General features: G+C 51.5%; 1 protein-coding gene across 2 annotated transcripts in view; it reads left to right on the top strand.

Annotated features, from left to right (window-relative positions):
• Positions 1-12,858, top strand: part of RPTOR (regulatory associated protein of MTOR complex 1) — a 319,730-nt gene that overhangs the window by 222,488 nt on the left and 84,384 nt on the right. For both annotated transcript variants that reach the window (XM_003786071.3, XM_023511133.1), the window contains one exon: positions 6,612-6,687. In XM_003786071.3, the coding sequence (XP_003786119.1) occupies positions 6,612-6,687 (76 nt within the window). The remainder of the gene's footprint in view (positions 1-6,611; positions 6,688-12,858) is intronic.

The following is a 12,858-nucleotide window of genomic DNA, read 5'->3' as shown; positions in this document are numbered from 1 at the left end:
CCCATGCCATGGGCTTCCTCCTGATAGACTCCCCATGCCATGGACTTCCTCCTGATAGGATCCCATGCCGTGGGCTTCCTCTTGATAGGCTGCATGGGCTGTGGGCTTCCTCCTGATAGGCTCCCCATGCCATGGACTTCCTCCTGATAGGATCCCATGCCATGGACTTCCTCCTGACAGGCTCCCCATGTCATGACTTCCTGCTGATAGGCTGCGCATGCCTGGGCTTCCAATCCTGATAGGCTCCCCATGCCATGGGCTTCCTCCAGATAGGCTCCTAATGCCAAGAGCTTCCTTCTGATGGGCACCTGCTGTATTTAGTGACTGGAAATCCCTAACCACTGTAGGAAAGAGAAATGTTGCAGTCACAGAATTAGGAGAAAACTCTGTTTTCTGTGCGTTACACAAACGTGGGGGCTTAACCAATGCACCCGGGACGCCACGGTCCCCATGAGGTACGCTGAGCAGCAAGGGTGGGGCGGCTGCAACCCTTGTCCCGCACCTTCAGGTCCCCCTGCCGCAGTCACTGGCCATACCCCCAGTACCACTGCCAGTCTGTCTACCGCAGGGCAGTCTCCTGAGGGTCCGCTGTGGGGCCGTGCAGAGACGGCCAGTTGGAGAAAGGCAGACTGAGCGGCGCGAGTGGTGATGTGAAGTGATGATCTCAGTGACTTATTAAGCATCTGCCGTGGGCCAGGCACGCTAAAGTTGTGCATCCCCCCAGTGGCGGCACTGCAGGAAGGCATCACTGTTGGTGTTGCCTACGTGTCGGTCTGGCGGGATACCAGCAATCAGGGGCTCGCCTGCTCTGTCGTGATTCATCTGTGTTCGCATAGGCTCCTCTGGGCCTGATGGGACCGGCATCAGGCAGAGGGAGCGCTGCTAGATAGCCATCACCCTGGGCACCCATGCCCGTGGTGGGGCCGCTGCCCTGGGGATCTCACGTGAGTGAGCGGGGGCTGGAGCTGTGCCTAGTGGGGTGAGGGGTGTACAGGAAGGACGCTGTGCCTCGCGCCAGGACCCGGATGTCTGTGTTCCTATGCCACTCTGGAGCCAGCCATAGCCCACTTGCAGGGACAGAGCCTGGTGTTTCCTACGCGGTAATACCTTGGCACACGATCCCTGAGTCAGGACCTTTGTCCTTGGCCCTGACCTTGGTTGCCACAGGCTCCCTGCTCCTTGGCCAGCGGGCCCCAGCCCTCAGCGCCCCCTCTTACCCTGCTGTGCCCGTCCTTCCAACCAGCTGCTGTCCCTGCACAGGTCCCTAAGAAAGCCAAGCAGCCATGACTGCTGAGGCTCCTGAAAGACTCCAAAGTAAGGCCGTTTGCCAGATCATTAGTTATAAGACGAAAAAATTGGGACTAACTGTAGCACCTAACTATACAGGGATGTAAATTAAGAGGCACATGTATAGAAGGACGTAAGGGTCTTAAAATCTTACTCATTATTGCATAAATTATACAGGTCACCTAAGGTCCTAAAGGTCACCATACATAGGGAATATAGGTAACTGTAGCTAATTCAATCTTTATTTACAAAGTATTAATTACAGAATTTTACAAAATAGCTACAAAATATGCTCTACATGTTTGCCACCTCTGTAAAATTTTGTAATGAATTATTTTGTAATAGATGTACATTGGCTATAATTTCCCATTCATGTATAACGACTTCATGAGTGACTTTCTGGACACCCTGTTTATGTTAAATGGCAAAAATATAAGGCCAAATTTTATTATTAATATAATTAATATCTGTTAAAATCTATATTACACATAGAAAAATATGAATAGAATTATAACAAAGCACTAATGATACTTGTGTAGGATGATAGAATTGGAGTAACAGTTCTCCATGCCAAAAATTAGTAGATACTACTTTTATAATTAAACGTCTCCTTGTAGATTTTTTATGTTTTTAAAACAGTAAAAGCTGCTTTTTACAAGTAATTGTTATCCTGAAGGCATTACTGGTCATAAATTCAGAACTAGAGAGAAACAAAAGACCAAACTGTGAGTGTCTTTGCCCAATAGGCTTTCAGACCACGTGATGGGCCAGGGTGTCTGTCACCCAGGAGGGCCACTAGGTGTGGATGTGGGTATGGGGAGCACAGGGCTGGACCCCGTGGTCAGGCCCAGCCAGCAGCTTCACTGGCAGTTTGTGTCACAGTTCCAATCATCAAGTTTTTTTTAAGTGGTCAAAATTTCATATTTTCATTTATAATTATTTAGTTTTTAATTTTGATACCTGTTATTAAAAAGAAACTTTCTGAGAGCCAAACCAAACACACAAAAGGGCAGGTTCATGGGTGTGGGTGGCGATGTGCAACACCAGATGCAGCTGGGCTGTGAGCCTCTGAAGACAGAAGCTCCGGGTGACATTACTTGGTACCCCCAGGGCCCTAGCAGCCAGCAGAATCAGGAGGTGGGCAGCTCTTCTTCCCCACCCTCCTGCTTTACCTGTGCATGCAGGCTGGCCCTCTCCCATCTGGGATCTTGTCTTTATATGCAGGAAAGTGCCAAATACATAAAATTAAAAGGTTATTTTTACAGAAATCAGTGATGATGGATTTCAAGGAGGAGAATCACGTGCATTTTACACATGGTCTCTCTGAGTACTGTTTTTCAGTAACGACAGTGCCAGCATAAATCAAGAGCTGAAAAGTAAACACTGGTCAGTCCCATTAAATGTTGAATTAGTCCATGAACCTACTTTGATAGGGAATAGAAGGTAAAAAGCAGGCGGGAGGGAACATCCTTGTAGAAGAAAGCCCGGAAACATGGTCTGGCCAACTGTGGGCCAGCACAGCTGGTCCCATGAGCAGGTAGCTCATGGTTCCTCCCACCAGCTTCTCTGTGGCTTTCCGTGGTTCCTGGAGTTGGGGCAGTGATGCCAGCCTGGGCTTCTAGAGGACAGGCACACCCTGAGGAGGACCTGCCACACAGCCTCTGATAGCCCCTGCCCACCTACTACCTCAGTTCTGCTGCCACAAAAAACACCAGTTGAGGCTTGGAGGAGTCCTCAGCTTGGGTAAGTTCATCCAACAGCAGGGTATAGGCCCACCCCAGTTATGAGTGACTACAGCTTATTAGATGCTCTTCCCAGGTCCTCTCAGATGTCACCCTGGTACTAGGATCCTCATATGGACTGCCTCTATGTCCAGCAGTTCTTCATGTGGGGCCTCCTGGGATAGCCTCTCACTCTCCATGGCTTTCCTTCTCTCATCTGGAAGGAGCTAGGCTAGCACTTACCCCACCTGCATGGCAGTTTGCTCATTGTGAGACCGTAGATGTGCCGTCTGTTAGGGATGTTAACAGCTTCCTGTTACAGCAAATGTCACTTGAAAGAAGCTCTTTGTGGCTCGATGCCCGTAGCTCAGTGGTTAGGGCACCAGCCACATACACCAAGGTAGGCGAGTTCAAACCCAGCCCAGGCCTGTTAAACAACAATGGCTGCAACAAAAAACAGCCAGGCATTGTGGCAGGCAACTATAGTCCTGGCCACTTGGAAGGCTGAGGCAAGAGAATTGCTTAAGCTCAAGAGTTTGAGGTTGCTGTGAGCTGTGACGCCACAGCACTCTACCCAGGGCAACATAGTGAGACTGTCTCAAAAAAAAGAAGAAGAAGAAGAAGAAGCTCTTTATATCCCAGCAGAGTGTCTCAGTGTGATGAGCTTCTCCAGTACTTGTTCTCCCAACCTGCTAAAAACCAAGGGTGTGTCCCTGAGGGAGAGGCAGGTGTGAGGCTGGTGCCCATACTGCCTGCCTGTTCTTCCTGGGTCCAGAGAGAAATCCACACTCACAGTCCTACAGACTGGGGCTCAGTGCTCTTCCTGCTCTACTCCGTGTGTTAGAAGTCACTGTAAATAGATGTCACCCTGAGAAAATGACACTGATGGGGGCCTGTGTCTGCGTGGTCCCCTGAGAAGACAGCACTGCAGGAGGCCTGTGTCTGCGGGGGAGTCTGTACTTTGGAGCTTTACCTGTGCTCCATCCTCGTATGTTCTCACTGAAGCCTAATTCCAGCTCTTAGACTCTCACCATAATCCTTGGTAGTCTGGATGTCAGAGAGCTCCAAGAGTGAGCTGTCCTTGGTGCTCCTGGTACACATGACACCCGGCGTGGAATGAAGACTGCTCTTTGGAGCCATCGGGACCCCGCCCACCTGGCCCAAGATGAGATGGAAAACCTCTGTTGGCAGCTGCATTTCCCTGCCTGTCACTGAGCCCAGATTAAAATTTAGCGAGGAGCTGAATCAGTTCAACCATTTAGCACAATGCAGACCTGGGAGTGGGAAACCACTGGGGCTCAGCAGTAATCTATTCCCTTAGGAAACTATTCCTGCTGAGTCAGAGATGAGAAGCACCTTGGCAACCTGTTATGAACGCTTGAGCTGGGTAGATCTATGGGGCCTGCATCTCACACCCCTCTCAAAGGTCGCCAGCTGGGTCAGTTGGCAGAGCTCTGCCAAATGGTTTTCCCTCCTCTGGTGGTTGTTCCTTAGGTGTGTTGGCTGAAGTTCAAGTTAGTCAGTGACCCTGCATCCAGTGGCTTTGCAAATGAAGTTTCTCTTCCATCCCACATGCACTGAAGTAGCACAGGCAGTGGGGCTCTAGGATGTATAGGGTACAGGCTGCGCCTGTCCTGGGGACCCTGTCCTGAGGTGGCTCCCTCCAGGCTGCTGGGCCCACATTGCAGCAGATGGGAAGGCCTTCTGGGGCAGCTCCCCACTGCCTAGCCTTGGGCAGTGTCTAGTCTGGCTTCACCCAGGGAGGCTGGAGTGTGGCCTCCGTCCTGGGAGTTCCTCCCGGGTCAGATCCCTGTTCCTTAAGGAGTGGGGCAGAACTGTGAAGGAAGGAAAGACTGTGCAGCTCAGATGGGAGGACAGAGTTTGGTGCTCACCCCACCTTAGATCTTGCCAACTGCAGCCTGAGCTGACTGGAGGGGCGCAGGCGGGCTCTGGGGTGCTCTGCCCTCCCCACACAGCCAGAGCCCATGTCCCCTGGGAACACATGGCAGAGGCCATCAGAAGAGAGCTTCTGGAATAAATAATTTAAAATCTAGTTATTATATTCCGTGGGTGGTGATGGAGAGGTTGAATTTTTAGCAGGGGGGAAAGGGGAACAAAGCCTAACAAAAATTGAGGTTAAAACACAAAGTAATATACATTTACACTTGCTTCAGGCGGGGGAAGCCAGTGATGAAATACTCAGAGCCCGTTTCCTGTTTAATTTTTGATGCAAACCCATCAGGGAGTCGTTCTCCTTCACTTTCAATTTCAGGGGTCCTGAAACCTCACATTTCTCCAGGGCTCTGTGTTCCTGATTGATGGGCTCTTGGCCGCCCCCGCGCCTGCCATCACAGGCCTGTTTCCTGAAAGCCAGGCTCACGCCTATGGCAGGTCTCTCAGGCACATGACTCATTGGAGCAGCTGACAGCTCAGAGTCCCACCCTCCAGCTGCCCGGAGCTGGGGCCACATTCAGATCTGCTAGTCACAGCTAATGGCAGCTTCCCCCACCTTGCCCCATGGGAGGAGCTAACCCAGACCCCCAGCTCCCTCTGGCTGCAGGCCCCTCCTGGCCCTGTTGTTTGACAGGCCTGATTCCCCCTCATGGCCTCAGCTGAGACTCCCAAGTCAGGATTTTTGGTTTGTTTGAATTTTATCTTAGAAAACACAACTATTAATAGTTTGATCAAGTGATAAAATGCTCATCAGAGAACACTGCTGTTTAAAAGATGTCATGCAATTTTAGAGTTTAATAGGCGCACTCTGGGTCACTGAATCTGGCCCACCGAGGGTGGTGGGCAGTGGACTTGCCCTGTGTGCTGTCGATGTGTATGGGCCACCAGCCTTGCCCTAGGTGAGTGGGTCTCAGTATTTGTATTGCAGTAGTTCTTAGACTCCCTTAGGTCCTTTCTCCTTGTTCATACCATGAGCATAGTTGTTTTCCTTCTCTCCTTGAGATGCATGGACAGCCCAGCCTCTCCTGCCTCTGCTGCCCACACTCTGGGCAGCTGGACCACACATTGTTCCAGTGGCCTAGCCGCAGCCCTTCCCTTCAGGCTGCACAGATGAAACCAGGCCTGTCTGTAGCTGCCTTTGTGGGCCACAGACCATGAGGTGTGGCTGGTTCACGGCACACTTCTGCAAAGGACTGCTGTCCCGTGCCCTGGTGCAACTTCCTTGAGTTTTCTTGGACTCTTAAAAGGACTAAGGAAGTGTCCAGCTGGTGTGCTGAAATTCTCCTTCTAGTGTACTCCAGGCCTTCAGCACCCAGGATACAGACAATTGCCAGGACATTATGCACCTCGTGTTATTGCTGAGGGCATTTCAGCCCTGAGCTGCAAGAGAGGACGTAAGAATGCTTTACAGGATGTAAGGGCCCAAGGTGCCTGCCCTGTCCAAGAGTGTCATGTCCCCACACAGGGTTCAGAGTAGCCTGGACCTCCCCTCTGCCCACCCTTGTCTCCAGGTCCCCCAGACTTATACACACTTTCCTCTAACTCTCAAAAAGAGCCCTGCCCAGCACACAGATCCCCCGCCTGTGAGCTGCCCTCCTCTGTGTGCCTGTTGGTAACATCCCCGGGCGGGGTGTTCTGTTCTTTCCCCAGGCAAGCCTGGGACCTCGCTGTGGACATCTGCCTGTCTCAGCTGCCGACCATCATCGAGGAGGGCACTGCGTTCAGGGTGAGTCCCCTGACGGCATCCTGCACGTCCCCTGCCCTGGCTCAAGTTTGCCTCAGGGCACCTGCCAGTGCGTTTGACCCCACCTTGGTTCTGCCCAGAAGCCCACGAGGGGCCATCCTGGTTTTCTACTTACTGAGCATTGCTACGTGTAGGACTCCAGTAGAGTCAGACACAGCCCCTGCCCTCAGGGGACCCGTGTCAGTGCCGAGCATAGGGTGGGATGGGCAGGGGGTAGTGGGCTTGGAAGGGCCCGGGCATTTAGAGGGCAACTCAGCAATGGCCACAGGGACAAGCAGCCCCAGCTGTCACCAGAGCCATGAGCCTCACAGAGCCACCTTGGTGGTCTCCTGCGCCTCAGTTTCCTCATTTAAAGGGAGGGGTTAGTGGCGTCCAGTTCCAGGTGTTATCCTGGAGGGCTGAGCGAGTTTGTGTAGGTACTAAGGACTCAGCCCAGCACGTGGTACGTGGCCGCGTATACAGGTCCCTGCTTACAAGAACCTGCCATCACTAATGTGAGGTGTCACACCCTTGGGCCAGGGGCAGAGGCACCTGTGTGCAGGAAGGGTTGGGCTCATGAGAAAGGTGTTTCACTGTTGGCGCATGTCTGGGTCATGGGGAAGCCTTCCCACCCTGCCAGGACCGGGGTATGTTTGTGGTCTGCAAGTACAGGTGTCTTGACCTCCAGGTGACCCCCTGGGGCACTTCTCTGCCTCTGTTGCCCTCCTTTTGATGTTCCATGTTTTCCCGGTGGTGTTTTATTGTAGAAATTTTCAAACCTACAGCAAAGTGGGAGGAGCTCTGTGAGCACCCTTCACCCTGCTGCACCTGCTGCGCCTGGCTGTCACTCTTATGTCCATCTGTCCATTGTGCATCCACCGTCTTTATTTAATGTTCAAGTCTGTTGCAGGCTACCCTGAAATAGAAGCGAACACAGTCGTCCCTGGACTCCCCACAGTGGGCTTGTCAGTGACCGTGGTCTTCCAGACCAAAGACCTTTCATAGACCATGAACTCTTTGGGGGCAGCAACAGTGTCCCCATCAGAGTCACCAACTTTGTGGAGAGCAGTGCCTTGCACCCCGCATGGTGCCTGTGCCCACATCATCCCCAGCCAGACCTCTAGTGCCTGCACCTCCTACAGGGGTCAGAGCCTTGTCACTGCAAGAGAAGTTTGGAAAACCTCATGACACTTTGGCTTTTTTGCACTCTAAGCCTGGCTTCACTTTGTGCTTTTAAGTGGTGAGAACTGTCTGCTTTTACCTGAAATGATGTGGTTTCTATATGCATGTGTGTCCCTTTTAAACTGAATACTTCCATTTCTGTGCAAGGCATCTTTGCCAAGTGTCTTTCCAAGGATTTTGCAATATCATTTCTAGTCTACTGGAATCAGTACTCTCCACCTGGGAATAATTTCACATGTAGGAACAGGGAGGCGGTAACTGATGTGGGCCACATACTGTGCTTTTTATTTGGCTTCCTCCGTTTTGGAGGTTTAGCATACGTGTTAAAAACTGTCCACACTGGCTCGGCGCCTATGGCTCAACCGGCTAAGGCGCCAGCCATGTACACCTAAGGTGGCGGGTTCGAATCCCCAGCCCGGACCCGCCAAACAACGACGGCTGCAACCAAAAAATAGCCGGGCGTTGTGGCGGGCGCCTGTGGTCCCAGCTACTTGGGAGGCGGAGGCAGGAGACTCGCTTGAGCCCAGGAGTTGGAGGTTGCTGTGAGCTGTAATGCCACGGCACTCTACCCAGGGGGACAGCTTGAGGCTCTGTCTCAAAAAAAAAAAAAAAAAAACTGTCCACACTATAAGTGTGCAGCCTCGTGAGTGTTTACAAACTGAGCATACTGTGTAACCCACATTAAAATGCTCCCCCCACCCCCAGCTCCTGCCCCTGCTCCCAAGAAGACTACTATCCTGCCTGGCTATGTACTTAAGTGAGAGTCATCATGTGACTGTAGCCCTGGGTCTGCCTGCTTCACTCAGCCTTGGTTTTGCTTATAGTCACAACTCATTCTAAGTGCCGGATAGAGTACTCTAAATTAATTTGTCCCTTCTCCAGCCAGTGGGTAGGTGTCCAGCTTTTGGCCCTCATGTGTAGTGCTGGCTGGTACCAGGCCCAGTCATATCAGAGTCTGTAGCAAAAGAAAAAGCAGTCATACTGACCCTGTTTTTCCTAGAAAACATTGAGGGGGTCATATTTTGTTTATTATGGGGGGTTGCATTAATTTTGCCTTGGATATAGTACAGTAAAATTGTGTTTATCTTTGCTCCTGAGTATTTTTGACACCACCACGTGGGTGGTGTTGTCAGGCGCACCTGGCAGGAGTCTGCTGCAGGGTCACTCATGGTGTTTGCCGCTTCCATTGAGCAGATCCCACCAGACGGTTCTCCAGGGCGTTGAGTCAGTTCACGCTCCTGCCCGGGCGGGGGGAGCAGTTGCTATTTATTTATCTGGCTGTGACAGCGTAGACCTTATGATGTGTTTCCCTGAGGGCTAATAGAGCATTGTTTCATATTTTTATTGGCTGTTTGAATATCCTCTTTGGTAAATTGTTCAAGTCTTTTGATATTTTTCTTTTGTGTTAGGTATTTCTTAACTAATTTGTAGTGGTTCTGTGTGTATTCTGAAACAAATTCTTAGCCATGCTCTATAAATACATATCTTTTTTTCACTCTGTGGACTTCATTTTCACGTTTTAAATGTTTTTTCTTCCTTTTATTTTTGAAGAAAGAGTCTCACTTTGTCACTCTTCGTAGAGTGCCATAACATCATAGCTCACAGCAACCTTAAACTCCTGGTCTTAAGCGATCCTCTTGCCTCGTTTTTCACTTTTGGTAGAAACAGGATCTTACGCTTGTTCAGGCTAATCTTGAACTCATGAGCTTAAGCATTCCACCCCGCCTTGCCCTCCAGAGTGCTGGGACTACAGGAGTGAGCCACCAAGACCAGCCTAAATGTTGGTGCTTTCTTTTGTTTTGTTTTGTGTTTGTTTTGAGACAGAGTCTCAAGCTTTCACCCTGGGCAGAGTGCCGTGGCATCACAGCTCACAGCAACCTCAAACTCTTGGGCCCAAGCCATCCTCTTGCCTCAGTTTTTCTATTTTTAGTAGAGACCGTGTCTCCCTTTTGCTCAGGCTGGTCTTGAACTCATGAGCTCAAGAAATCCACCTGCCTCAGCCTCCCAGAGTGCTAGGATCACAGGTGTGAGTCCCGTGCCTGGCCATAAATGTTTTTTCTTCATGAACAGAAATTCTCTATTTTAATAAAATCTGATTTATCAGTTCTTTTTCTGTTATGGTTAGGGCTTTTGGTAACTTGAAGGAGACAGTCTCCTCTTTTTTTCTAAAACCCTGTTTTCCCTTCTACTTTTAGCCCAACAGTACCCCTAGAATGCACTTTGGGGTGAGGGTGAGGTAGGGAATGCACATTTTTCCAGTTGTGAGTATCCAGCCTACCCTGTGTTACTTGCGTGGATCCACAGCCTTCTCCACATGGCTGTTCCTGGGTTTTCTGTTCTGATCTGAGGCTTATCTTGCCACTTCCAGTCTCAGCTCCGAAAGCTTTGTAGGACAGAGAAGAGGACAGGCCAAGCCCTGCAGCACAGTCCTCTCTCCAGCTTGCTTGGCTACTTTGCCCTTTGCATTTCCTTGTGATTTGGGGGATCAGTTTGCTAATTTATACAAAGAACTGCTGGAATTTCAGCTGAGATGGCAGTGAATCTATAGATGGAAGCAACATTCCTACTCTCTTGTCTTCCAATTTGTCCACATGGCTTAAATGGTGTTTTCTCAAGCTTGGTTCTCTGACTTTTTTGCATCCACTTTATATATTGTCTGGTGTGATTTTCCTTAGCAATGTTACAAATTCACTTCTTTATTCTAATGGTTTGCCTATAACTTAGTGGCCTCATCTTGAAAGCTCTTTTTCATATACACTAAAAAAAGGGGGATAATTGTCACTCTTCCAAAATCATCAGTTGGAAGGGACATATTTTAATGAACAGTGAAATCTAACAGCATCCTGTCAGGATTGTCGTTCGTGGTTGTAGGAAGCAAGTCCAGAAGGAGCCGCCTACTGGCAAGGAACTTGGGGTGACCCAGCTCTCATGGGTGGGAAAGTGTGGGTCCTCTCCATTCCTTGGAGTTCACTGGTGTCTCCTCTTTTGGCAGTGACATACATCACCACAGAGCCAGGTAAATGACACCACTGTCAGAACAGACACTGCTAGTCTCAGAGTGTCTGGGCAGTAGCCGCAGAGGAGAAAGGGGCTGGTGTGCTGAGCTCCTGGTAGCAGAGTCAGTGGCTTAGCTTGGGCTGAGATTCTCAGTGACCTTCCCATTGATGTCCATTGCACGTGGGCCTATCTTTAGGATGCCAGGTCGTCTGATACCTGGCCTCCAAATTGTCCCGGGAGACTCAAGTGTGTGATTTGGCTGGATGCCTTGAACCCTTAGCCCACGAGCGTGCATGAGCTCTCTGGACGCTCGCCCTGGGCCTCCACACCTGAGCCCAGGTGGTGCTGTTGTACCTTGGGGAACCTGGGTGGCATGGCCTGCATCAGCCATGGGACCCGTTCTCATAGGTATGCGGGGCAGTTGCCAGGGAGCTCTATGGAGCCTATTTTGGAATGCTGAGCCGTTCTCTCATTGCTCCAGTGCACTAGCTTCCGGGAAGCATGACAGGCTCCTGGCTGGTAGCATCACACTTCCCTTTCTGTCAGTGGCAGGGGAATAGATCCGGAGTTTTTCCTTTTCTTTTTGCATAGAACAATTACTCCAGCCATGAGAGACATGTGAAAATCCATAAGGCAAAAAACCAGTCTGAAGGAGGATAGAGATGTAATTCCCTGGGCCACCTGCTCCAGTCACTGCATGTCTCCTCACTCAGAGCCACCGCATTCTTGCAGCAGTGGGGAGGGGCTCTCATCAAGGTTTTGTAAAACCAATTTATGAATAATTCACACTTCAAAACAGGAAATTCACTTTGAGGGTGCTGTTACAGGTTCACAGGCTGCCTCTAGACGTGGTTAGTGTTCTATAAGTGACCTCCCCAAGCACCAGTTCCCAAGTGGGACCTGCTGCCAGTGAGGTCTCACCAGATAGGCCACAGGGCCTACCCGGAGCTCAGCTGATCCCTGGCTGAGCAGAGGAGAGGGCTCCAATCTGCCCTCTGCATGCCAGGAAACACACCTCTGTCCTGCAGCCACCCATGGTCCAGAACTAGAAAAGAAAGTGGGGAAGGAGGGAGGGAGGGATCGTTCCTGAGCTGTTTGTCTGTGGGGCAATGCTAGTTTCTGAGCATTGCCTCGCAGGGCTTTGTAGTGACAGACCAAGCAGCCCCTCCCGCCAGGGGCCCTATGCCTTCTTCCCAGGGTCTACTGCCCCCTTCTGGAGCCCACTTGTTGAGGTTTGCTTGGTCCTTGCCATGCTGGTAAGGGACACTGTAGCCCCAGTGGCAGGACAGGTGAATCTTGGGGACCTTTCTCTCCCGTGTCCTCTGACTCAATGCTCCTTAAGACTCTCCAGCCTGGGCCAGCAGCTACTGCCTGTGGCCATGCTTGCCCCTCTGGCTCTTTGGCCAGCTTTTGGGGTCATTCTTGGGCCTTTCTAAACCTGTAACCTGAGGCTAAGCCACCTAGGGCAGCCCAGGCCCATGTGGCTCAGTCCCCATGCACCTGTGCTCATCCCAGGAGCCCTAGATGCCCCTGGCAGGCCAGCCGCATGTGCCCTCCCTCAGTCTGTCTCCTGCCCACACACACATCCTCACTGTCCAGCTGCAGCACCCCCTCCTGCCCCCTCTCCTGGAGGACAGGGCTGCCCAGGGGGAGCAGGTTCCCACTCGAGCCTTCCCCCTTATCAGTATCCAGGCCACATGTGCTCCCCCTGTTCTTATGGAGTGGCCCTGCCCTGGCTGCCCCAGCCTCCAACTGTGCTGGGCCCCATCCCGCCAGCCCACCCTAGGCCTGTACCCCTCACTCTCCCCTGGGAAGTGCACCCCCTGCCAGCCTTCACCTGTGCTGGGCCCGCTCCCCATCTCCCCTGGGAAGTGCACCCCCTGCCAGCCTTCACCTGTGCTGGACCCCATCCCGCCAAACCACCCTGGGCCTGCTCCCCATCTCCCCTGGGAAGTGCACCCCCTGCCAGCCTTCACCTGTGCTGGGCCCCATCCC

This window comes from Otolemur garnettii, unplaced genomic scaffold (genome assembly GCF_000181295.1).
Source record: "Otolemur garnettii isolate 467f Iridium unplaced genomic scaffold, OtoGar3 scaffold00018, whole genome shotgun sequence".
Classification (NCBI taxonomy): domain Eukaryota; kingdom Metazoa; phylum Chordata; class Mammalia; order Primates; family Galagidae; genus Otolemur; species Otolemur garnettii.
This window is presented reverse-complemented; position numbering and strand designations above follow the sequence as displayed.